The sequence below is a fragment of the Equus caballus genome, chromosome 15 (assembly GCF_041296265.1).
Source record: "Equus caballus isolate H_3958 breed thoroughbred chromosome 15, TB-T2T, whole genome shotgun sequence".
Taxonomy (NCBI): domain Eukaryota; kingdom Metazoa; phylum Chordata; class Mammalia; order Perissodactyla; family Equidae; genus Equus; species Equus caballus.
Genome location: NC_091698.1, coordinates 83,023,865 through 83,050,551, shown reverse-complemented (window position 1 = coordinate 83,050,551; position 26,687 = coordinate 83,023,865). Strand labels below are relative to the sequence as shown.

Here is a 26,687-nt window from a genome sequence, read left to right as displayed (position 1 = left end):
GCCTCAGCATTAACTGGGAAATGGAAAAAGATTAGGGAGATGATTGGAAATGTTTAATGGGATAATAATAATGAAAATAACTATAATAGAAACTGGAATTTATTGGCTTTTTACTATAAACTAAGCATTGTTCTAATCTAATTGTTCACTGTTCATATCTAATTCTCACCACAACCCTGTAAGATACAGGGTACTATTTTTATTTAAAAAATTAAGCTAAAAGCAGATAATATAGAGACATAAGAAATGCCATTTGGCTTTAGGCTACTGGTTTTTGTTTTTGGGTTTTTTTTTGGTGAGGAAGATTGGCCCTGAGCTAATATCTGCTGCCAATCTTCCTCTTTTTTTCCTCCACAAAGCCCCAGTACATAGTTGTATATCTTAGTTGTAAGTCCTTCTAGTTCTTCTATGTGGGATGCAACCACAGCATGGCTTGATGAGTGGTGTGTAGGTCCACGCCCAGGATCTGAACCAGGGAACCCCATGCTACCAAAACGGAGCACGTGAACCCAACCACTACGCCACTGAGCTGGCCCCAAGTTTTATACATTTTGCTGATTGTTTTTCTGCCAGCTGTTTGAAGGAGTGTTCTGGGACAGACAGCATAACTTCCATGATCTCAAATTCAAGTAGATCCAGGTATTCCCAAATATTTCTAGTTTCCTTTTTTAATAAGCCATTATGGTTTTTACATCCATGATTTTATCTAAAACCTTTACTAAGCCGTGTGCATGATCACTACATGGCTGAAGAACCACTTCTTTCAAGTTATAAAGTTATCTCGTCTTGTTTGTTGTTCTACTCCGTTTGGCCTATTTTCCTACAACATGCCTCTAAGGCATGATCTGAAGCTTTCCAAGACTCATCAACTTCTACTCACTGACTGCTTATCCATTCTTGACATGTATGTGGGAATGAAGGATGCAGCCAGAAAAAGTCTGGAGTGCGTCTCTAATGATATTAAAGTCCTGGACAGAAAAACGGAAGTACTTCTTAGTGGGCATAGGTGGTGTTTTCATTTTTTCAACTGGTTTCATGAAGGTCCTGATCTTTGGTTGAGAGAGAAGGACATGGAAAATAAACAACTGGTTAGTATTAAAAAAAAAAATAGGATCTGGATTGAGGCTCATCACTTAGGGTACCAAAACAATGGGCCAGGATGGGAGACAGTGTGGTTGATGCCCCTGACCTGATCCAGAAGGTTTAAGTTGAATTTTGAGGAGCAATGGTGAATAAAATGCCCCAATAAAACTATAAAAGCATAAAATGTATGACATCAAAAAGAAGAAAAATAGTGGGATATATAGCCATTACATCTCAAGAGAAATATAGTGAAGTAGACCAGGAACAATATTTATGGCTCCAGACAGGTCTTTACCACTATGTGCATGAAATGGTTGCTTAAAAAAGTAATCTTGAACTTAATGGCAAGAAAATAAATGCAGTATCATAGAACACACCAAGAATTGATAGAATGACACATAATTCTTGAAATGGCGATAAACCATGTCCAAAGGAAACAATCTAATAGAAAAATGGGAGCGTGTAGATCTGGTGAAGGAGTTCCCCTCAGAATTCAGGAGGTGTACATGCACGGGTGTCTGTGGCTCTTAAGGAAGATATAGGGTGGAGGAGAGAGAGAATTAGAGGTAATATTATTGTGGGAATGTGCCACAGACCTCCTAGAATATGTAAAAGATGCTTTCCCAATACCAGTTACCCCAGAAGACAAGTTTTTTTGAGATGCACAATCTCTGCTAGAAGTCGCCTTTTGCTTATAAAGCAGATCATCTGATATGTTCTTGATTTGATCTTTGACAACTTCATTTCTCAAAAAAGATAAAAGGAGCGACAAACTATTACTGTGAGATCTAATTCCGACCTTCAGGAACTACGTACAGCTATGAAAGTGATAGGAATCTTGAGAAAATGTGATCCTATTATCTTATTATCTATAGTAACAGAGCACTGGATATAGTCAAAATCTATCACGGCTCTAGAGAAGCAGATTTCAAAATATCAGAGGAAAGATGGATATGATCCCTGAGCCAGAGAATCTGTGTGCTTGGTGACCAACGTGGGGCAGAGATGAAAACGCAGAAACGATCTCAGTGAGAAAGCAAAAGGCTCTGACACCTGAAGTCACCAAGGTGACTGCACACGTTGCTCTCGGATGAGTCCAGACTTAAAGGACAAAGACAAAAGGTGGAAAGGTGGCTCTAACCAAGGATGAATTCCAAAACGAGCACAGCCTCGGCATGTCTGAGCAACAATAAAACCCAGAGCTGAGATTTATGGAAAGTTCTGAGCACAAGTCAAAGGGCAAAAACGACAATAGCAGGGCTGACCTGAGCTCTGAGGCAGAGGGTGAGCTAGGGACGAGGACATCAAGGACTGGCCCCAGCAACTCTCGTGCTTCTATTATTTCGATCACACACAATGATCTACAAGTTGGAAAGGTTTAGAATCAAGAGGAAGATCTGAAGACTAAAATCATGAAGTGACAGTAAAATGATAAGCCAACGGGAGAGTTTATCACCTTGTTTTAGGAATGACTTTGGGAACTTACGTGAGTGTATTACTTGATCTTTAATTTCCCCATTTTTATTAGGGAAGAAAGCATAGCTTGTTATCGACTTACGTGCTTTTCCATTTCTAAACTCATCCAGTGCCTCTCATTTCCCACTTTGTACTTACATATTCTACTTTTTAGGAACACGACCTACCCTCTTTGAAGACGTGGGTTAGACTTTAGTTCACCAGGTTGTTATTTACTAAATTAGAAGCAAATCAGTAGGAAGAGCTTTGAAAAGAGCCTAACAATCTATCTGACTTTTCAGGTTTCTGAATCATGCTGTCAGCTGAGAAAGTCATCAATATCCATGATGAGTCTGGACTCATGGAAAGAAACTCGTGTGATCTATGATGTCTACAGCGTTACGTGTGGACTTGATCTCCCACTCCAAACACGATTCAAACACAAGGGTCATATAGAGTAGAAGAAATGAAGTAGAGAAGTAAAGAAAATAATCATTATGCTTCATCTCGGAGTATTTTAGGAAAAAATTCTCTAACATCATGGTGCCCCACTACATGCCAGGGATACAAATATGAATAAAACAGAGTCCTCACCTTTGAGTTACCCATAGTCAAATACATGAAAATACGGACTCCTTTAACTTCCCCTTGGGAGCCCAGTTTTCTAGATGGGGGAGACATTAAGGTGACATAGGACTTGAATGCACCACTGCAAGACAGAGGCAAGAGTCCCCAAAGGAGGTCAGGAATAGCTCATGTCCAGCACTGGGATGGGTAATTTATGATACCCATTTTATATATGGGGCAAATGAAGCCCTGAGAGCGTAAGTAATCATCTTAAACAAAGCTGAATCATCCAAACAACTTTGGAGAGAGGTCTAGTATTCTACTCTGAGGGGGAGATCTGGGCCCTTGGGATAGGGAAGCACACAGAAGGTGGAGGGAAGAGCAGGGTCACTGACTCACCGGTGGATGAAGTGATTTTCCTCTAGATACTGACAACCACAGGCGATGTCCTGAGCCACGTGCAGAAGGTCCAGCATGGCCAGGGAGGAGGGCTGATTCTGTGGGGAGACAGAAGCGATCCACTTAGGAGAAGCTCTTGGAGGAGAGAAAGTCTGAAACACTAGCTTCCAGTGCTCGCAGGAGGCCAAGCGTGGACACGCTGTCCACTTGGGGCCCTGGCCCTGGCTGCAGAGAAGCAATCACCTGGCAGCTTTAAACAAATGCAGAGGCCTGGGCCTCCACCCCGACCCATGAATCCCTCTCCGGTGGGCGTGGTGTTTGTAGGTTTCACAGCTCACCGGGCGAGTTAACGTGCAGCCAGGCTGAGAACCCCAAACCACAGGAGCCCGGGGGCGGGGGGAGGCAGAAGACTTTCCCTTTTCATTTATTCTGCACATTCTTCCACCCCAATCTTCACAAACATTTGAATCCCTCAAGCTTACAAACAAGCCTGTGAGAAAATCAAGGGGGATAATATGCTTTTCTTTAACTCCAGTATTTAAATGTTTAAAAATTCATTTTCTTCAAGAAGATCTAGACCTAAAGGGGATTGAAAAAGAAAAGCTTTTGGAAAATTCTGGGGAGCTGAAGAGCCAGCTCAAGCTTTTTCTGTATGAAGATGAAGTCTCCTTCGTGCAAAAGGAGACGTCACCCTCTCTGGGCTGCAGCCTGTCTTGGCTTCTCAGACAGCCTGTTGAGAGCTGCGAAGTCTCTTCTGAAGGCTGCATCTCGTCTTGGCTTTCATTCCTAAATCCCCAAAGTCTGCAGGAGCATGTCGTCATGCAGGGCCTTATTCACTTTGTTCTGTGTTTAATTTTCCACGTCTCCAAGTTAACTCCGAGGTCCCGAGGCAGGGACGTCAGGGTCTGTGCCTGCGGTACCCAGCACAATGCCTGGTAGCTGCAGTGGCTCCATGGATATTGGGGGCTGGTTGATTACAGTTGAACTAGGATTTACTTAGATGCCGGCAGGGGGTTCTCTGCCACAGATCGGGGCCTCCCCAGGACTCCTTGGAGCAATTGCGTGGGTCTGGAGGAGGCAGAGAGGAGCCGTGCTTCTTGAGGGCACACTTCACTTCTGGAGCAGACAACTTAGGGAGGGGAATGGTCTCTGCCCATGGAACATCAGGCAGTGCCTTATATCCAACAGAGCAAGTCCAAGTACACAATCTCTGTGCAACTTCCTGTGTGATCGGTAGGAAAGAGACATTACCTCCATGTTAAAGATGAGAAGGCTGAGGCCTCAGAGAGGCTAAGTGACTCACTCCAGGTCACACAGCTAATTAGGTGGAGCCGAAACTGCCCTGAGCTGGGCTTTAAGAATCTGGGTTGGGGAAGGCGTGATTCTAGGATTTAAAGTTGAGCTTCTCTGAAGAGCGTGTCAGAGAAGGGAGGCAGTCTACATGGTTACCGTGCCCAGTACACCAATGAGTACAGAATACAGCACACAAATGCAGCATGTGGCGTATTTCGGAGGTGAGTTGAGCTGACCTGGGCTTCACCCGTTTTACCCTTACTAGCTGTGTGACCTGGAGCTAAGTGCTCTGCCTCTTTCCAAGCCCCGGTACCCTTGTCTGTGAAAGCGGCATGACACTATTGAGCTCACTGGATTGTTCTGAGGACCCACAGAAAGGGGCACAGAGTGAATGCTTCATGGAGGGGTCTGTGGTTATGCATGGGCTACAGTGTGGAGGGCCGTGGGGGTCTCAGGAAATGGTCCTTGTGTTTGGCTTCTCCAGGGGCCTTGTTAGGGTCAGAAGTACTGGGCACTGTGAGAGAGACAGTCCCCATTTCCTAGGGGAAAGAAAAGTAATATACTTCCAAGGGAAATATTCATCTATGTTGCTATTATAAGCATTAGAAATACCTTTCCTCTCTTCAGGAAAAGGCTTTTTGTTCCTACCAAAGGAGGACCTAGTCCTAGCTTCCCCAAGTCTCTTTGTGTCTTAGCCCCCGTCACTCAGAATTCGAGTACCATTGCTCAAATGCTCTGTGAGCCTGGCGCTGCAGGGGCTAAATCTTCCTAGGCATTAACCTAGGACCAGGTTTATCTGGGCGCCCTGTCTCTGGCTGCTCAGAGCAGATTAACTGCTCTGCTAATCGGTCTGCACAGAAGCATATAGTTGGCAATCCGTGGCACATGGGTGCATGCGTGTGTGTGCCCGTGTGTGTGTGTGTGTGTGTGTGTGTGTGTAGCGGGGCCAGGGGAGGTGTGGACATTGTGGCAAAACCAATACTTAAACTAGCAGTGAGCACGTAGCCAGTGTGCCTAATGCCATTTGTGTCCATCCTGGGCAAGGAAGGAGCTGCAATTAGCCTTCCCCCACTCCCAGCCCAATCTGCCACTGACTGTGGCACTTCCTTTGGCAACTAGACATCCTTCAAGCAGTCGCGGTTATGGATGTAGCCCGTCCAGTACTCAGAGAGATCTTGTCCAGTATTTCCAGAAGCAGGCTTATGGGATGGCATTCGATCAAACAGGCGTGGGAATTCCCGGGTTAAATAGGCTTCTTTATCACAAAAATGATCAGAGTCTTGGCTACGCACGAATGTGTATTGAGAATCAGTGAGAGTGGAGCCTGCAGTGGCTCTGGAATTTGTTGGCCACAGAATTCTTTTGAGCATACATGTGCATATGCAGCACTTCAGGGCACCGGCTTCCTTTCTGGGACACTGTTTAGACCAATATTCTATTTTTACAGGTGCGAAAACAGGCCCAGTGAAGCGGAATGATTTCCTCAGTCACAGCTCCTGAGAGGCTATTCCCAAAGGGTGATACGTACTAATAAAAGACAGAATAATACCGATGTTTATCCTTTCCTTAAGTAGCTTCTCCATAACCATTGAGAGACGGAGAACCACAGGCCACGGGATAGGAACTGTTTCACCAAGTGAAAAACAGAATAGGGATATATTTAAAAATGGATGCGTGTAAGGGTAAGAGAGAAAGATGAAAGGAAGAAGCAAATGCAGACAGGGGACACAAAATAGAAAAAGCAGCAAAACTCCATTTTGAAGGGTGATGAGAAGTTATTGCTGCTGGGGCCCTTATATTTCCTGGCTTCTGATGTGGGCGACTTTTCACTGGCACCAAATGCCTCTTCATGTATTGCAAAATGAGAGCCAAAGATCTAAACCTTAGCATTAGTCCATCAGAGGTTCTCACCTCTACGCTGTGTCCTCTGGGATCCAAAGAGCCACCTACGTACTGAGCATCTTCTCTAGAGGCATTACCTACAGGCATCGTCACATTCCGAATAGGTACAGACACTACTGTAGTTAATGACTGCCACCTTTAATAAAGAGATTACCAACTCCTTAATGGCTTTTGTCATTCTTGATTGAATCAACAGATAGTAAAAGACAGCCATTAGCCTATATCTGGCCTATGTTAAACCCTCAATAAATACTTGTCGAATAGACAGTCTGCAAATTTCTTTTGGCCTTTAAAAAAGGTCCTTTCTTCTTGAAGAGCTGGGGTCCTGGGACCAAATGATGTTTTCATCTGTACTCATGACTTTCCTTTCCATGACAGACATGGTTGGCCAGAGCATCTATTCTGTCCACCGTGTCTGTGCATTTATTTTGTCACTTCATGTCCATACATATGTTATCTGAATCCAGAGCCTCTTAGCCCATCTCCGAAGTCCTTTGATCCTGATAATCTATGGACTACTGAGCCCCACAGAGGTGGGAAGTGAGGAGAGAGATCTCCTCTGATTCTGAATGCCCAAATGAGTGCCTGCACACAGCATGGCATCAGGTAAGCGCTCACAGTGTCAGGGGACGCAAGCAAATGAATCAGGTGGCATTCAGGACTTTGAATGCAGTGAGTTCCACAGTCTGGAGGCACGACTCTGCCCACCCTCTCTTCAGCCTGTATATTTCTCCAGCCCTGATGTCCATTAGCCAGTTCCTTCCTCATTACGTGTGGGATTTACTGATATTAGCCCCCTCTGTCCACTCGAAATCGCATTCCTTTCCCACAGTCAACCTGGTCCTCACCCTGCTAAGCTGAATTTTGCGGCCCTGAGAATCCATGTAGGATGCCCAGCAAATGTCCTAGCCCCGCCTAGAGAAGCTGCTGCCACAAACACATTTACATGGGGTCGCCTGAAGGGCTGTAATCTGACATTTAAAATCACTCCTTGTGGGCAGGTATCTCAGGAAGGACCAGCTCACCTGGGATGGGTGGGTGTGTATGGGGGTGAGGAGAAGGATGATTGGGGTGCTCCGAGACTTGGAGGCATGGTTGGCAAGGGGAGCCACACAAAGGAAGAGCAGGATCAGGGATCAAAAGAGCAAATTTAGTGGGTGGAATCCTGACCCTTAGAAGTGGCTCTCCCAAGGGAAGTAGACTGTTTCTCAGCTGTGGGAGTGCCCCGGGCAGCGCGTGCTGGTAGAGGTCAGAACTTGGCAGCAGGCTCCTGCTCTGAGCCTCCTTGGGGTGGCACTGGGGTGGGAGGTGGTGGGAGATATCAATGATTTGTCCTTCCTTGCTGGTGCTTTGAGACAATATTCAAGTCGTCTTTCATCATCAAGGGAGTGAGATAACTTTGCCTCCAAGAAAGAGAAGCCCCTCCACCCCCAAGGTCCTTGGACTTGCCCAGTGGGTTCCCGGAGCCCCCTGGATAAGGAGGTCTCTCTTCTGCATGCACAATATTTCCTTCTCCTCAAGCCTCAGGAATGTCCAGTGGGAAAACCAGGGCTATGGCTCCTCCCAAGTTCTGACGTCATGAGTCCCCCATTTGACCTCTGCCAGAAGCACTGCTGAGAATCTCAGGGCATGAGGGCTGAAGGCTCTCCCTGGCTGGGTGCTGGTGGGAAAGCCATTGAGGATGGTGCTCAGACCCTGGCACAGCCGCCTGCATAGCGGGCAGTGTTGGTTCTCGACCCAACCTCACATTGACACTCCCTGGCTTCCCAAAGAGGATCACTGGGATAAACAGCATAGCAGGTTGGAGGCAGTACTGAATCAGGAGTCTCAAATCCTGAGTTCTAGACCACCTCGTCCACTTCCTGTGTGGCCTCGGCAAGTCACATAACCTCTCTGAGCCACAGTTTTCTCGTCTGTAAAATGGGGGCGAGATCTGTTTATTTCACAAGGTTTTGAGAAATGTGAAAACTATGAGGAAGATGATAATAATGGTGATGAGAATTATTATAAGGTGGGGTTAGTTCCCCCCCTGCATCCTCCCGCCACGTGTGCTCAGGTGCACACACGCTCATCTTTTCAAAGAGTTAGCAGGATTTCCTCTTAGATGCCGAGACAGGTCACCCGGGAGCTTGCAGGAACAGTGTGGACGCTCCTAAGGCTAAGGCATTCTAAATTGGGCCTGACTGAAGGTGGGACTGGGGCAGGCGTGGCCTGTCAAGGGTTCTGCCACCACCTGGGTCCTTGTGAACAGTGTGTCCGGTTCTGGGCTTCTGTAGCAGGGTGGCTTTCGGTCTTTCTCTGCTTTCCTGGGAGTAGGGAGGGTGTAAGTCTTCCCTGTGGTCCTCACAGTCCAGCGGCAACTCAAGGAAGCCAGGTCCTAACTCAGGGGTCTGCTCCGCTCCAGTCCATGGTGCGAGGGCCCTCTGAAGACCCCAGCAGTGACAGGAGGGGGTAGCTGGACTGTGGGTTTGCCCAGTGTGCTGCGTTTTATAATTTAGAACCACCTTTGAGACGTTCTGGTCCACCTCTCGGACTTCACATTGCAGACACTGAGGTCAGAGGGGGTAAACTGCCCCAAGTCACATGGTTGTGTAATGGCCAAGCAGACCTCGGCGTGGCATTCCCGGGTCCACCTAGGTTTCTTCACTCCTCCAAGCTCTAGCCCCTTCGCCATGACACATAGGCAGCGCCTTCCTAAATATTTCAGCACTTTATTTTGCTAGTAAAACTACAAGGTCAGGACGTCCCCATTTGTGAGATGAGGACGTGGGGTCCAGAGTGAGTGGATATGGAGTCATCTGCCCCAGGTCAGTTGGTTTAATGACACGGCTGGCATGAAAGATCCCCCTCTGTGCTTGTCTCTATCCCAGAACAGCAGGCTGTAAAAATGGATTCAGGCCAGAGAATCCACAGCATGAGCCTTGCATAAGCCCCCCAGCACTGTTGTCCACCTTCTGTCCGCTCTCTCTCAGCCCTGCCCCCAGATCCAAGCCCGGGGACTGGCTCCCTTGATCTCTCTGAGTATGTTGCTTCCCAGGCTGCCCCCTCTTGCTCCTTCCACTCCTTGCTCTGTTCCCTGGCACAACTGGGGAAAGACTGCTTCTCACTCACCGGGCGAGGGCGGGTCTCCCGGAGGAAGGACTTGAGGTCTCCTCCCGCCATGAGCTCCAGCAGGATAAACCGGGGCAAGGCTTGCAGACTCACCCCAATACAGCGCACGATGTTCTGGTGGTTGAATTTGCTGCAGAGCAGAGGGGAATAACCAAATTTAATGGAACTGAGTCTGGGAAGCTCTTAAGTGGGGAAAACAGGGCACAGTTATGTTTTCAGCAGCCGCATTATGTGAATGCATCCTGTAAATGTGAGTAGCAGGGGTCCCATGCTGAGCCTAAGCCAAGAAACTCACTGCTGAGCAGGTGGAAGCAGCAGAGGGTGGGCCCTGCAGGAGTCCAGTTTGCACAAGAATACTTGGTTGGAGGCCCAGGACGCTGCACAGGCACTTGGGTGAGGAAGTGGGGTTTGGGGACAGGGGAGTTGAGTGTCTTTCTCAGAGGTTGGTGCCTGGACTACTTGCTGGGATGCACATTTGAGTTCTCCAAGGAAGGGCTCAGGAGGAAGCTGGAGGACCTGCTTCCACGAGGGACTGTGTGAGACCTGCCAGGTGGTTGCATGAAAGAGAGCGAGAAAGAGGCGTACTGGATCCCACTGTGGATCCCTCACAGGGCCCTGAGATTTGGGTTTCTTTGTTAATGTGATCCTATTAGGACACAGGGCAGTGGCGCGGGGGATCTCCACATGGGCACACACAGAGCTGAAAGACTAGGTGATTAGACACTGAAATATAAGAGGGGTTAGTTATTGGCAAGTAATGAGACTGAATGATTTGGGCCTCCTTCCACAAAATCTTATCCTTTCCAAGTTTTATTCAATAATCACATTTTACATGTATAATCAGAAAATAAGTTATTTTTAAAGCAAGATGCTGAGCCCACTGTGTGTCCTCCTGTGGCTCCTGACCACACAGGCATGTCATACACTGCCCTGGCCTCAGTTCCCTGCCACTCCACCAAAGGGAGACCCCAGGCCTCCCCAACCTATCGGGGTGTTCGAGGTTCCCTAGGGCAACAGGAAGCCATGAGCCTGGCCAGATCTCCAGGTCAAACATCTGTGTTTTTAAGGTGATCTGCTGTCAGAGCCCCAGGCGCTGAGATTCCCAGTTAGGGGCCCCAGAGCCACAAGTTGAAGGGTGCGGGCCAGTCGGTGGACCAGGGTGGGGCAGCCTCCGACGTGCTAGGGGTGCATTTCCTTTATGTGAGATCTAAGAGCTGGGATTGGTGAAGGGCCTGATGGAAGAGTTACCTACAAGGAGATGATATCTTCTACTGTCAAACACTAGGACGCTCTATTTCTTAAGCAAAAGGGGAAAAAAACGAATGGATGGCACAGGATGCTGGTTGAAGGTAGAGTGATATTGGTTGGATTCTTAGGCCACAGACATCTTTTTTCTGAGATAACCGTCTGGGGCAGTTCCACTCTGGTCAGACGTGTTAAGAATTTTGGAGAGAAACGGGTATGCTGGAGGACAGCACAATTTCTCTCGGAGACATCCATCTGTTAGGAATGTGTCCATGTTCCTTATAGGGGTGGGGAGGTGCAGGGGTGAGTGTCTCTCTGTGGCTTTACCTGATGATCAGGGCTTCCATGAGGAAATCCAGTTCATCCTGTTCGGAACATACCTCAGGCAGCGTCTGGGCACAGAAGGCAAGTGGGGGGGGGGAAAGAGGAGAAGCCCGTGAGCAGCAGGAGTGAGAGGCTGTCAGCTGAGAGCTGTGGCCTGCAGAGACCACCACTCAAGGTCAGGCCCACGAGGGAGCCCCTCTTACCTTTACAGCCACTTGCAGGGGGCTTGGGTCGTTGGGCATTCCAGACACCTGGCCTTCATACACCTCCCCAAATGCGCCATGGCCCAGACCCCTGTGCAAAGGAGAAGGCAAGATGAGGCAGAGTTGGGTGGGCCATGAGAAAGAGGCCAGGGGCTTGTTTAGTGGACACACACAGGCGGCAGGGGTCATGCACACACTCAAGAGTAACTGCCTCACCCTGGCTTTGCTATGCACTCCTGGGCCTCCACTGCTTTATCTGAAAACTGGCAAGAAAGACTCCAACCAGGGATTTGGGACACTGGTTGAACATTCATTCAATGAACACTTATGGGGTCTCAGGTGTTTGCCTGGGACACAGACGGGACTAAGACCTGGTCCTCGCCCTGGGGAGGCTCACACTCCCTGGGGAGGGACAGATCGTTGGCGGATACTTCTGTGGAGTGTGGTCAGTGAGTGAGAGAGGAATGCGCAGGGCGCTTGGAGCAGGTGGTGGGGGGCCTGGGAGGGGCACAGAAGTGGATTTTGAGGAGTGCCCCAGTTCTTTCCGTCTAGTCCTCCTCTCGTACAAACCCCATGAATATACGAGGGGTTAAAACGATTAAATGCCCACCAAATGGCCTTAAACAGTAAATGTTCTCCCCTTGGGAGCACTGGAGGTGCCCAGAGGGGTGGCTTTGCTGGTCTCTTGAGGTGAGAGGAATGCATGGTTCAGGGATGACATCTAGCCCCTGGAGCTCCCCCCACCAACGCACCCCACAGCCCCAGAAGACAGCAGCGGGGCACTCACCGAATGAGGGTGATGTTTTTCCGCGGCACCTCCTTCAGGTCACTGATGGAGGAGGTCTTGCCAGCAAAGCAGTAGTTGGGGTTGTAGTCGGTCATGATGGTTGAAGTGCGGAGCTTGCTCAGCTTGTACTCGGGACTCTGCAGCTCCATCTGCATGGCTTGCAGCTCCTGGTGCTTCCGGCGGTACACTGCAGACAGACAGAGGTCAGTCACAATGTGGCTTGGACCAGGTAGTCTGGCCCTTGAAGCCCAGCACAGGCCACCTCCTCCAAGAAGCCTTCCTGGATCTCTATCTCCTCCTCTGAGATCGAAACCTTTCCATCACACTCAGTAATACTAACAAAATGATTATAGATGCAAAAGTGTACTTTTAATTGAAGGATTATTTAAAGTAAATGCTTATAAATGGAAACAATTTTATTGTATCATACAGGGGCACAGATACATTAGTTTGGGTCCTCTGAGAAGCCGACCCAAGACAGGATTAAATGTGCAAGAATTTTATTAGGGAAAATATCTATGAGAAAAAATTGTGAGCGAGCCTAGGAAGGCTGGGAGAGCCATCAGACTGTGTTGAAAGTCTAACCGCATGAGCAGGAGAGAGCAAGGGACGGTTGAGTAAAGACCCTAGGTGGCCATGCAGGCTGAAGAGTTTTCAGCAAGACCGTTGGGAAGTTCTGGAGCCAAAGTTGGCCATTAGAGGAACCCCACGTCTCCCAGGAATGGGCCTGCCTTAGTATTTCTGTAGGGCCCAGTTGCTGGGTGGGGCAGCCTTGGTGCAAACATGAAAATGGTTGTGAGACAGCAGCTGGGGCTCCGGGACACCGGTGCTTCCTGCAGTTGGAGAGCTGCCAAGAGTGAAAGGTCTCTAAACTGGTGCCTGAGGACCTGCATTCTAATTGCACCTTCACTACTTACCAGCTGAGGGACCCCGACCAGGTCATGCGACCTCTTTGGACCTCAGTCTCCTTCCCTGTAAGCAGAGACAGTAACTCCTGCCTTGTCCCTCTAGGCTTGTGATAATGAAATGAATCTCCAACATAAAATGGCTTTGAGACTTCTAAAGAACTCTACCAGTGCAAGTGACCACCACCACCGTTATTGCTATAGGTGAGAACGTCTGTAAGGCAGGATGCACGGAGGCGGACGACACTGTGATTCACCTCTGGATTCTGTGTTTACCCACCGCCCACGGGCCAGGGCACGCAAGCCAACTGCTGTGAAATGTACCAATCACGATCACAGGGTCATCTGAGGATTTAGTGAACTAAAATGTGTGAATCACCTGGCAGGAGGAAAGTGTGTAGCAAGTGTTAGCTCTAATCATCCTGTCCCCTTGAAGGATGGCATCGTATGGGAATAACACATGCTGCCATCTCCCTGTGCACCCCCAGATTCCCTCGCCCCCAGGGGGCTGGTCTGAAAGTGCTGTCTGGAGCTGAGCCTTTCCCTTTGCCTTCCCTCATGTCCCTGCCCATCTGCCCTGGGCATTTCCAGCAATAAGAGCTTGGCTGGACCCTGCTGCACCCTTTCTGTCCTCAGCTCACCTTGGCTTATGGACCTAACTGAAAACACTCAGAAACCAACCTTGCATTCCTGCCTAGAGTGGGGAAGGGTGGGGCTGGAGGCCTTACACAGGGAGTGAGTGAGACCAGGAGCCATGCCCACTGAAGCGCACGTCTGATGAGAGACTTGAAAGTGAAATCTGGGGTGGCGGTGAGCTTTAGCTGTTGTGTCTGCCTCTGCTGAGTGCCCCCCACCCCTGTCACACACCTTAAGCAGCCAAGAGACATACATGGGGCTGAGGTTTGGAATTAGGAGCTCCTGCAGGTAACTGCAGCTATGCTGGGCAGTGGAGGGCTGGGGCTTCTATGCTGATTTGGCTTGGGCTGCCCGAATCACCACCCACTCAGAGCGACATCTTGGCATCTGTGGCACAGCCTGGGATGCTGTTCTGTTCTGCCAGATCTGCCTTCCCTGCCCCTCTGGAACCATTTGGGCTCTAGCACACTCACCGATCATGATGCCAGAGAAAGCCAGGACGAGGGCGGCCACGAGGGCAGAGGTCACGACAGAGAGGATCAGCGAGAGTGGCAGGTGGGGCTCCGGGGTGGGTGAGACTGGAAGACAGGTCCCCAGGGGGCACTGATGACCATGCCGATTCTCCTTTGAGCTGGCCCCAAGTCAGACACACCCTCCCCAGCCAGGACAAAGTCTGCCCACTCCTCCTCGTGCCTGGAGACCTCGTCCACCTTCCTTTTCAGTGGACTCGGGGCGTGAAGCAGGTTTGTCCTAGTTTACAGGTTTCAACAGTACTTTTGGGTGGAGGGAACATGTAACAGGAAGAAATATCAAACTCTGGATATTGATCCACAATATCAAGTGCACGATGACAGGATGAGGATGAAAGGTGAGCCAATTGTGGCTACAGAAGAGACGCAAGGGCCTTAGGTGACAGCAAACTCAATATGCCCTCATGGTAAGTGTGTCCATCAGTAACACTCTGAGGCTGAATTACTTCCTGAGGCCCTGGGAGCACTGGGCCCAGAGCACTGGAGGGAGGGTCCTGGGGGCACATGGCACAGACCACACTGAAGCATCATGCCTGGTACCAGACACTACATTTCAAAAGGGACACTGACAGTGGGAACACCTGCAGACGTAGGATACCAGGATGCGGGGGAGACATACAGCTGTGTCCTGTATGAACGGGTTGAAATAAACAGGTTATTTAGTCTGGAGAAGACTTGCAGGAGGAGGATGCAAGCACTGAGTTCACGTACAGCCCTGAAAGACTGTTTGTTACCAGTAGGGGGCTGAGGAGCAGCAGAAGTCGAAAGGAATAGGATCCCAGCTCTGTAACCCCCCGATGGAATAGCGTGCCTTAGGAGTCTCAAGGTCCCTGTCACCGGGGGTGCTGCAGTGAAGACATGGGGATGGCCCCTTGGTGGGGCTGTGAGGGTTCACACCCTGGGTTAGGGGTGGAACTAGATGGCTTAGGACTCCTTCAGGAGCCATGACTCAACTTTCACACACAGTCCCTCTGCCCAGCCCTCAAAGCACCCACGCTGGGGGGAGAGAGATGGGGGTCAGGAAGCTGCATCTGAGATGTCCTGGGACCATGGAACCCAGCTGCAGCTACCGTGGGCCAAAGCTCAAGCTCTGGGCGCCGCCCCCATCACTCCTTCCCCATCCCCTTACCGATGCAGGAGACGCCATCCTCTGCCAGCACTGTCCCATGGTCACAGAAGCAGATGATCTTGTGGCTCTCGGGGTCCATGTGGCACTCATCTACCTCACAGTGGCTGCAGTTTAGGTAATGCTTAATATTTACTTCCCCGTGGCCCTCCATCACTGGTGACAAGGAGGGAGGGTAAGCTTCAGGCTAAGCTGCAAAGACCGCCCTGCACCCCATTCCCAGCCTCTGTACTTTTTCTCCAGCTGATCAGTGTGGCTTCTTGGGTCCCTGTTCCTACGACCTACTGCCACTGGAAGTGGAGAACGTGTGGGTGCATGTTTGCAGGTGAGTGGGAGGGTCCACAGGCATGGCCGGTAGGTTGGCTGCTACAGGTAAGGGCGCTATTACTGCTGCGTTTTCCAGGACCAGCCTGCCTGGTAGTCAGTATTCTGCCACCGCGTGCACATTAGACCACACATCCTGACTTCCAGAAAACTTGGTAAGATGAGCACTAGGAAGACTTGCCTGCAAGGGACCCATAATCATGCCTTTGTATCCTGGACGCATGTCAGTAGCCCGAGGTTTTAGCTGGGAGGGAGAACTGGCCTTAGGAAGTTGGTTCTGCCACCTGGCAGAGGCGGGTACCTTTTAAAGCCGGGGTGTACAGGATGCCCAGTGGACTGATGAAGGAGACCCCATCCTCTCCGTCCATCTCGGGGTCATTGTCTGAGGCTGCGTTGCCGCCTGTGGCAAACCAGAGAAGAGTTTAACGCAGAGAGGTGGGTGCCCAGTCTCAACACACGTGCGCATCAGCGGGGCATGCAGTGGGGGTCAGTGAGGGGCCTCGGGGGCAGGGGCAATGGGGAGGGGAGGGAAGGGAGGCTCAGGGCACAGAGGCTGCACTTGTGCTTGGCTCAGTAGACGCCAGGTGTGTGGGCCACTTTCCCCTCCAGGTCCAGGCCAGCTCCCAATGGGAAGTCTTCAGCACTCTGTTGGGGCCCCACTAGGAAGCAGTCCATGTGAACAAGGGTCAGAAATGTTCTAGTCTCCCCAGGCTGGGTTAGCCCCTTGGGGCCTCTTCCAAGACTGACCAGGGCAATATCACTGAGGAGTTGCTCTCCAGTCTCATGCGGTCAGGGTTGGACATGGGGGATGGGCCCCTGTGCCTTTAGGCTCCTGTCCCTCCTTTCAGCTGGGGCTGGGTTATCTTTGGGCTCTGCCCGGGGGCTCCTCCCACCCACCCAGGGCTTGGAAAAGAAGAGCATCTGGTTAACACAAGCAAAGCATCTTACACAGAGCATAAAGCAAAACACAGACGGAACATCACAGTGCATGCATGCATTGTGTCCTAATCTGTGGGGACAGTGGAGCCATCAACTCCCAGCCTCTCAGCTTCAGAAGGCTCTTCTGCTCTGCTCTGAAGCCCAGAGGAGAGCTGGGGCCAGTGGCCAGCTGGGCTGGGGCTGCCTGAAGCTGCCCTAAAGAGTAGCGCCCATCAGCATGGAGAGTGACGCCATTCTGGAAGCTGGTGGGCTGGGGCAGGGAAGGGAGAGTGAGAAGTCCATGAGACCAGAAGCCACAAACCAGGTCCTTAGGGAGCTGGCTTGGCAAGGACTCAGGCTAGGCCATCCAAAGGGAGGCACGGGGCTGGGGAGTCTGGCCTCCAAGGTTCTCATGCCAGTGCGACCTTGAGGGTGGCTCAGAGAATAGCTCTGGAAATCAAAGCCCCTTTGTCATTGTGTTTGGGGTGGGGAGATCAAGAATCACACAGGATCTTGATGCTGTCATTATTGAAGCCTCAAGGCAGGATGCTGGCTCGCAAGCCAGCATCCTGCCTCTGGCTGGTCCGGGGCTGAGAGGAAGGCGTGCACAGTTACATCGGAGTCCACACTTGGGGCAGCCAGGGGAGGACAGGGGAGGGCCAGGGAGAGGACAGGGAGGTGAGGGACCTAGGACTAAGGGGAGGGGAGTGACACCTTGAACACGAATCATCTTTACCTATATATCCTCCGCCTCCTCCACCTGAGGAGCACCCCCCGCCACCCCCTCCGAAACCCCCTCTTGTCTCCCACCCCCACTTCTTCATGGCCTGGGGGCAGGAATGTCCTCCGGTGGCACCCTCCAGCAAAGATTTTCCAGACCAGAGCAAGGAAGTGTTATCATTCCAGCCACCTCCACCACCTGCAGGCAGAGATGGAGAAAACTCCAAGTGAGGATGCTGGCAAGCTTCCATCAGCCGCTGGTAAAGGAAGCAGGACATGGAGTGCTTTGAGGGGTGCTGCTTCAGCCCCAGCACCCAGGGGGCCTGTCTTCAGAGGGGCCTGGGGGCTTCAGAGTCCACAGCTGGAAAACCAGGAGTGTGCCCTTTGCCCTGGGGGACCTGTTTGGCCACAGTCACGAACGTCCAGATGGGAGCGTGCCTTGAACCTCTGCTTCCCATCAGGCCTCTGGCTCAAAAGCCAGGGAGTGTGCTTGGTTCAGGATGGGGGCAGGTGAGGGCACAGGCAGCATGCCAGCTAAACTTGTTCCTCTGCCTTGTCTCCATGCCTGCCAAGTTCAGAAGTGCTGGGCCTTCCTTCATTAACTGCTTCCCATCCCAACAAGAACCCGGACCCGCCAGTCTTTGGGCAGCCAACTGTCAAACCCTGCCAGGTCACTGCAGTGAAGTTCCTTGCAGGAATCCTGGACCAGGCACCACATAGTCCAATGGGCTTTAGTGTTTACTGGCTGTGAAACCTTGGGCAAGACCTTCCCCATTCTGAGTCTCAGTTTTCTCACTTGTAACTTGTGGGGGTTGATGTTAGGATCAAAGGTGACAATGAGTGTATGAAATGGTCCATAAACCACCACATGTGGGATCCTTGGGCATTTGTGAGGCAGAACACACTCGAGCAGAAGGTCTCACACTGTGAAGCTCAATCTGCTTTGGGGGCTGAAACTCAGGCAGTGTCTTGCCTGCCTGATTCTAAGGAGCTGCTCCAAGGTCAGGTGCAGAGAGGCCTGGGGGCATTGGTTGGTGATATCTTGGTGACAACGGCAGCAGCTAGAGCTGTGCTCCCCAATGCCTGGGGCTGCTTTGAATTCTTGCAAAAGAAATGCTTTTACAGAGCTGAGGGTGAATGCAACTTTATCTTAAGGCCACCGGCTGACCACAATAAATCTCTCCTGCTGGCCCTTGAGATTCCAGGACCCCAGCCTCTCCTACCACATTGTTTTGTATGACATTTCAGCCAGCTGTCTCCTCCAAAAGACCCCAAAGGCCTTTCTGCTCCAGCAGATGATGGGGGGTGGGGACCTGGAGAAACAGAGTGTGTGGGTCTGCTGGAACCACGAGGCTTAACAGGCCTGGAAGGGTTGTCTGGAAGAACTTGTGGCCAAGGTTCTTCTGAACCCAGAATGGGCAGCAGAGGGATGTCTAGGTGGGGGTAGAGATGACTACTGTGCTAGAAAGAGCGAGCCAGGTTTCAGGAAATGAGGCCAATTTCAGGAACGAGCTTGGGTCTTGCAGACAGGGACAAGCAGAGCTGAATCGAGGCCCCCAGGCAAGTCATGGGGACCTTCTGTCAGCTTTGGGAACCGCAGGGCTGAGTTGCTCCTGAATTTCAAGCGGCTGGCCTCCCTTCTGCCAGCCAGAGGGTGGGGTTTGGGCTTGTCAAGGCTGATGTGGCGTGTCAGAGGGAAGGCCTCTCAGCTCCATTAGGGAGCAGAAGTGGGCTCTGGAGGCCGCCAGGGCCATGAGCATAGTAAATAAATTAGGAAGAGATGGGCCTGATACCATGTCTGCCCTCCCTCCCCTGCCCCCAACTCCCTGCACCCTTGCGTCCTGCACAGTCCCCAGCTGAGGTGGTTTCTAACCCCCTAACCCCACCTTGCAGCCTTTAAGCAAATACATGGAAAAGAAACCAATGGACATAAAAATAAAAACAAATCAATAACAACAAAGTTTTAAAAAATGGATTGAGTATAAAACAGTTTGGCCAAATTAAGGAAAAAATTCACCCAATCTCTATGAGCTTATTGACTGTTCTGTAAAATGGGAATAATAATATCTTTCTGGAAAACCCTACAGGATTGTTTTGAAAAGCACATGAACAATAGATGTGGAAGTGCTCTGTAATTCAGTAAATGCTGTACCGGTGTAAGGAGCGCTGTAAATATTGCTGGAGGTAATTCCCCACCGTGGACCTGACAACTACTTCTGCTCTTTCTTCTATCTCTAGCCATCTCTCGACTGAAGAGAAAGTTTGAATACTTGTTTTAATTAACCTCAAATCTTAAATACCTTCAAAATTCCTCCTGCAGTCTGATTGTGGAGAAAAGAAGATGCAAAAATAAATTGCATTTTCTCTCTTTAGAGATGGCTGGCTTCAGAGGAATCAGAGAAGTCACATCTGTCCCCTATTTCTGAGTGGTTGGCTCTCACCAACGAGAACAGAGAGCCCAGTTGTGGAGATTCCAGAAAGATTTCCCAGCAAGGAGATGTGTGAGCTGGCAGCCCAGGGCCTGGAGGTGTGAACACAGGGGCCTGGGAGGCCCGACCCTGACAAGGTTTCTTTTACCTGCTCACATCCAGTTGCATTTGGTAAAACCCAGGGACGGTCGGGCTGGCCGTCCGAATGCTGCCGCCTGTCTCATTTTTCTTGCTGACCTTCTGCAAGCCTGAACCCGGTGTCAGCATGGTGGCCTCCAGGTCCCAAGGTGCTGCCTGCCCTTCCTCCCTTGGTACCAATATCCAGAGCTCCCAGCATCTCAAGTACCAGTGACTATGATGCCCACAGGTGTGTGATGGCACCTGGCTGAGCTGAAGCTCACACAGTCCTGGGAGAATGTTTTGGAAGAGGGCGGGCTTGCAGTGCTTTACCTGCGGCTCCGGAATTGCCGTTGAGCCCCAGAACCGAGGAGTTATTCTCCAGTCTCTCTGGGTGGAATGTGTCTGTCTTGGCCCCGTAGGCCCGGCCGCCACCGCCGGCTGCAATGATCAGGGGCACGGGCACGCCATCCTTCATCTGCCCGGAGACATTCAGAGACTGAGAAACCGAGCTGGGCTTCCACTCCGGAGACCCCGAGCCCTGGTTTAAATGTTTAAATGTGTCTGAGTGTTTGCAGGGCACTGGGGGGCATCTCGGTGGTCTGAGGGCTCTGAACTCATGTTACAACAGCCCATCGGCTTCCCACCCCCACCTCATCCAGCTCCTGTATCAGCCAGTGTTCAATCAGAGAAACAAAAGCACCAGGAGATAGAAGCAGACATATGAATTCCAGGAGGCGGGCATCCACCTCAGAGGCTGCTTACACACTCGCTTCCCTGGAGCTTCGCGGACTAGCATCAGAGGTCTGGGTGCCAGTGGTTAGGAGCAGGTCTCTCTGCTCTCACCTTCCTCTCTGCTCTCAGGGGTCTCTGGCTCTGACCCCCACAACTTCAAGATTAAGTCCTCAGCATCACCGTCCATGGGGAAGGACCCAGCAGGGAGCCTTTGCCTAGTTACAATAATGTCAAAAAGTCCACTTTAGGACAGAGAAAGGCACAGGGCACTCTCTGGAACTCTGAAGCAGGGCTGGCAAAGGCCTCCATGGTGATATTGGGCTGGTAATCAGCAAGAGAAGAGCCTGCCTTTCTTGGACAGACAGGGAACCCTACACCCCTCTGGGCCTCGGTTCCGTCATCTCTAAATGGGACTAAGAGCACCTGAGGGGTTTCGTTCCCCTGGTTGTCGTGAGGATCCAACACCAGGACCCACAGAAGTCACTGCCCGTGGGGAGCTGGCAAGCTGGCCTTACCTTAAACACGTAGGTGGCTCCGCCTCCTCCTCCGCCGCCTCCTGCCCACTCATGCACGCTTCTGTTCACGCGGATTTCTTCTTCTATCACGTTGTTCTCTCCAATGCAGACTTTCTGGATTAATCGGTTTGTCTGTAGAAACAGATAGCACCTCAGGTTGTGCCCAGGGTTCTCTACCTCCCAGCAGATAGACCTTCCAAGCTTAAAGATAGGGTCTGGCAATCTCTCAATGGCTTACAGTTAAATTGAGGAGACAAAAAATACATACATATAACAGTCACTCTGGGGCAGCGTTGAAGAAGGACCAAGGGTAGCTTTGATGGCAAATGCCTGGGAAGTCAGCAGAGGGAGAGCCAGCCTTTGTTACCGACTGGTGATCAAGGAGGACTGCCTACAGGAGGTGACATTTAGTTGGGCCTTGAAGGGTAGGGAGATTTTAAACACAGAGAGTAGGGGAAAGTTAGGACATTCTGGGAGGAGAGAGCAGCATGAGCCCAGAGGGAAGGAGGTGAGTGGGGTAGTTGGAGAAAAGCACAAGGAGACTCCTGGGCTCAGAAAAGTCCATCTTAGGACAGAGAGTCAGTCCAGGAGGACCTGTTAGGATCCTCTGGACTCTAAGGAGAGGATGATAAGGGCCCTAGGTGGTGAGATAGGGCTGGAAGGAGTGTAAATGGGCACAGGTAGAGGGAATTAAACTGGACAGCCAGATTGTGGCCAGAGGCCTTGAATATAATCAGACAAAGAGTCGGACTTCATTCTCTAGGCAGTGGGGAGCCACTGAGGTTTTTTGAGAAGTTGCAGTTCTGAAGCCTCATGGGAAGAGAAAAAGAAGAGGGAGGCCAGACTTGGATCTTCTTCCCAGCTCATCTTTAGGAACGTCATTTCTCCCCCTTGGACATCTCATTCCTCCCAGCTAATGTCCCATTTCTTGCCTCCAGAAGTCCCCTGGCACAGCCGTAAAGAGAGCTCTCTGTGTGCACCATGGAGAACAGGTGAGAATGTGGATCACACAGATACCCCTGGACGGCTGTGGAGGAGGCGCTCAATGTCTCTGAGCCGCAGTGCAGGACGGGAATAAAGAAACTGTAGGAAAGTACAGGAAGTTATCTAGGATGGTGTCACATGCGTCAGGGACTGTATAAGCGGCCACTGTTACTTTCTTTGGATTCACTTCTGGGCTCACACGTGGTCTTAGTGTGGGTCCAGGCATCTGGGAGTCCTTGGGGATGTGCCAGAAATTCCCTGAATCCTGGAATCCCTGAATAAAGAGGGCAATGCCTCAAGAACAGCCGCCCTGCTTGTTGGTTACAGCAGCTAAGATGAACTCTCCAAACATCGGCCTGATCTCAGAGGAAAATGACTTTTCTTTCACTTAATAGAAAAAGGGCCAATAAAACATCAAATTTCCATTGAATGCTGCTGTGTAACCAGCCAGTGGACATGGCACTTCATCTTGAGCCACTCTTTATGCTAACGCACTGAGGGGTGCCTGCAATGAGTACTACAGAAATTTCCAGATAAATAGCTGAGATGCAATTTGTTTTATGGCATTTTGGATTTAATGATGGAAATAATTTGATATTTCTTAGAGTGGATTTAGTATGGATGGAAGGCTCTGAATTGGTCTTATGAGAGCTGACATTCCTCCTGTGTATGTGCAGTGCTGTCCAGGGCAGGGGGTGGGGGCAGGGTGGGACTGCTGGAAGAAAACTCTGCTAACTGCTGCCTGGGAAGGGCATGAGATGCAAGGGGCATGCCCCGAGTGAGGGCCAAGCCTGGGGGGTAGGCGACGGAAGTGTGGGCTGTCAGGAGGCAAGAGCAGAGCACAGAACACAGGGTCCACTCTGGCTTCCTGACCTGCTCTGCCAGAGATTCGCTGGGCCACATTGGTGAGGCACCTCACCTGCAAGGATCTGCCTCCTCCTCTGTAAATCAGGGAGCTGCCCAGTCTGAACTAGTGGTTCTAAGATGGTCCATCCCCTCAGACCCTGCTCCCGGGCCTTTTCTCCTCTGCCCAGCAGCAGCGGGGCTCCGTCCCTTGGGGAAGCCCTTTTCCCGTGAACAGAATCTAAGATGCCTGGAGACTGCAGGAGTGGAGAGGAGGGAGCAGTCGGGCTGGAGGATGGTCTTTCCTCTAACTAGAGCCTGGACTCATGCCCATCCCCCACTGACCCTGCTCGGGTGTCTCCTTTAAATCAGGTGGGGGGGCAGGGAATCATTCTCAGTCTGCATCTTGCTGCAGCTTTTGGCAGAGTTGATCACTTCTCCCTGACAGACTTTCTTCACCTGTCTTCCAGGAGGCCACACCCTCTGGAATCTCCTCCTACCTCCTGGCTCCTCCTCCTCCTCAGCCTCTTTTGCTGGCTCCTCTTCTTTTCCCTAATTTCTAGATGTTGAGGTTCCCCAGGGCTCAGTCTTTGGTCTTCTTCTCAATCTGTGATGCCCCCTAGGCGATCTCATCCTGTTATCCTGTCTTAACTTTATGCCGATTTCTCTCAAATTAGTATCTTCCCTCTAGACTTCTCTCCTGAACTCCAGTGGCACATCTCCCGTTGTCGACCAAAGTCCCCACTTGGCTGTATACCAGACCTGTACAAGTCAGCATGTCCAACACTGAACTCCTGATCTTGCCCCCAAACCTGCTCCTTCTGCAGCATTCCCCAACTCAGGTGAGAGCAGCTCCCACGTTCCAGTAGCTCAGGCACAATTTTTGGAGCCCTCCTGGACCCTTTCTTTCTCTCAGTCCTTCACCTAATTGGACACAAATCTTTTTCGATTTTACATTCCAAATATGGCCAGAATTCAACCACTTTTCACCACCTCTACCGTTACCATTCTGGTCCAAGCTGCCATCATCTCTTGTCCAGATTAATGCAATGGCCATTGAGTTCATTGCCCTGACTCCTCCCTTGGGCCTATGGGGTCTATTCTCCACCTTGCAGCCAGAGTGGGCCTTTTAGTATGCAAATCACATCAGGTCAGTATTCTCAAAACCCTCTGATGGTCTAAATATGTCCTGATCAGGTCCCCGTTACTCCTGGCCTCATCTCTCACCTACTCTCCTTGCTCCCTCCACTCATCCTGGCTGTTCTTGAGTACACCAAGTGCGCTCCTACCTCAGGGGCTCGGCCTCTGCTCTCCCGGAGTCCCCAAACTTCTGGTTACACCCTCCACCTCTTTCAGGACTCTGCTCAGCTGTCATTTCTTGAATAGGCTTCTCTTGACCACCTTATTTAAAATTGCAACCTGCCTTGCACACTTGACTCCCTTTACCCTGTTTCTACTCCCCCAACACCTTCACTTTTGGACAGTCTGATTAATTTATGTTTACTAGTTATTGTCTGCTCATCCCTCCTTCCCCAGCATGAACGGAAGCTCCTTGAGAGCAAAGATCTTTTGTCCATGGATGTAGCCCAAGTTCTTAGAACAGTGACTGCCATGTAGTAGGTACTCAATAAATATTTGCAGAATACATTTGAATGAATTGGGAGCTGTCTGGGTGTGGGCTGGCCCCTCACAATTATTTGTCCTTTTTGTTTTTTTTTGAGGAAGATTAGCCCTGAGCTAACTACTGCCAATCCTCCTCTTTTTGCTGAGGAAGACTGGCCCTGAGCCAACATCCATGCCCATCTTCCTCTACTTTATACGTGGGACGCCTACCACAGGATGGTTTTTGCTGAGCAGTTCCATGTCCGCATCTGGGATCCGAACCAGCGAACCCTGGGCCGCTGAGAAGCGGAACGTGTGCACTTAACCGCTGCGCCACCGGGCCAGCCCCTTATTTGCCTTTTGAGTGATGGTAATGGTAAGATTTAACATTCAGACAAGTGATTTTGCTCCCTCAGCGATATTGGAAATGTCTAGATACATTTTTGATTGTCGTTATTGGAGGATGCTGCTGGCATCTGGTGGGCAGAGGCCAGGGATGCTGCTAAACAGCATACAGTGCACAGGACAGCCCCACCACAAAGAATTATCTGCTCCGGAAAGTCAATAGCGCTGATGTGGAGAAGTCCTGAGTCATGCCACAAGATGAAGCTAGGAAGGAACTGGAGAAATGGGCTGAGGGGGATGTGTGTGGGGTTTCTAGCAGCTGGAACCTGCTCTAGGCTCAGATGTGGCCAGGCGCAAAGGAAGAGTGACTGCATAGATGTGCAGTTGAACCAGCAAAGCTGCCAAATCCTGCAGTTTAATTCTTAGAGTCTACTTCATTCTATAGAGGATCCTCTCTAAACACGGTTCTTCTGCTCAGGGAGGAGTAGAGATTGAGGTAGTGCCTGCAAATGGGCTTTCTTTCTCCCTCTCCCAGTGACTCCTGCGAGATGGAGGTGTGGAGCAACCTGGAAGACCAGTTACGTTTCCCCCATGTCCATGCTATGCCGGGCCTGACCAGCAGAGAGGGCTGCCCTCCATCCCCGGCTGAGAATCAGCTTCTTTGGAACTCTCCCTGCGCATCGATAAAGTTCGAGAGCAAGTAGGTTGATTAATAAAATGATAAAGTGCAACAACCCAGGGGAACAAGTAGATTACAATTGAATTAAAAAAAAAAAAAGGATGCAGTCCTGTGAAAAGACATAACTGATTACAATCCAATCAAGTAAAAGTCCCTTGCAGAAGTCAATGCAATTTTTCTGCTTAGATGAAAGAATTACATTAGCACTCAATAAATTCCTGCGAAAATTACAGTAGTCTGTAATTTAATGATTTAATATATTATATCAGGTTGGAAAATCCTGACTATAGTTGCTAAATAAAAGTTGGAGTCCAGACATTTCTCATGCCGAGGCTGCACCTGCAGAGCTTACTGCTGTTGCTTTGTTTTAACCCCGTAAGTGGGGGTGGGGGATCCGTCTGCTTTACTGCTTGCTCCCAGCCTGAGACCCAGCTCTTAGGAGCCCTGAGTTTATTTTGTGGAACTGAACTGCTTTCTCAGTAGCCCTCGTTCCCACATCTGTCCTCCAAAGCTGCTCTCGAATAATTTCCTGGAGAAGAAGCCCTGGGTCCTGGGCACTAGAACGCAGCTCCCTGTTCCAGCGCTGCCCACTGGGCCAGAAACCAGGCTTCAGGTGAGGGTGGGGCCTGGCCCGATGGGGAGACACATCCTGCAGGTGCTGAGTTCCTGCCAGGGTCCTGCCTCCTCCCAACATAGGCAAGAAGCAAAAAACCGGGGTGCTTGGAGTTTGCACGGCTCCTGCTTTATTAGTCTTCACTATCTCATTCTCCTGGGAATTTTAAACCACTATGGGCTTTCTTAAGTCCTGCTATTGGAACTGTCCCTCTTTGACAGCTGGACACCCAAGTGGGGTCAGGAACCAATGACAGGCTATCTCTGGGGTTGCAAAGGATGGTAGTCTGGCTTGTGA

General features: G+C 50.5%; 1 protein-coding gene across 2 annotated transcripts in view; it reads right to left on the bottom strand.

Moving 5' to 3' along the window:
* ALK (ALK receptor tyrosine kinase) overlaps nucleotides 1-26,687 on the bottom strand; it is a 655,114-nt gene that overhangs the window by 18,971 nt on the left and 609,456 nt on the right. Inside the window, exons 14-24 of one of the 2 annotated variants that reach the window (XM_070235623.1) lie at nucleotides 21,325-21,456; nucleotides 20,408-20,552; nucleotides 17,545-17,727; nucleotides 16,192-16,290; nucleotides 15,570-15,722; nucleotides 14,384-14,488; nucleotides 12,370-12,556; nucleotides 11,583-11,673; nucleotides 11,383-11,447; nucleotides 9,811-9,940; nucleotides 3,505-3,602 (exon numbers count right to left, since the gene is read on the bottom strand). In XM_070235623.1, the coding sequence (XP_070091724.1) occupies nucleotides 3,505-3,602; nucleotides 9,811-9,940; nucleotides 11,383-11,447; nucleotides 11,583-11,673; nucleotides 12,370-12,556; nucleotides 14,384-14,488; nucleotides 15,570-15,722; nucleotides 16,192-16,290; nucleotides 17,545-17,727; nucleotides 20,408-20,552; nucleotides 21,325-21,456 (1,388 nt within the window). The remainder of the gene's footprint in view (nucleotides 1-3,504; nucleotides 3,603-9,810; nucleotides 9,941-11,382; nucleotides 11,448-11,582; nucleotides 11,674-12,369; nucleotides 12,557-14,383; nucleotides 14,489-15,569; nucleotides 15,723-16,191; nucleotides 16,291-17,544; nucleotides 17,728-20,407; nucleotides 20,553-21,324; nucleotides 21,457-26,687) is intronic. The other variant, XM_070235624.1, reaches the window with a different exon arrangement.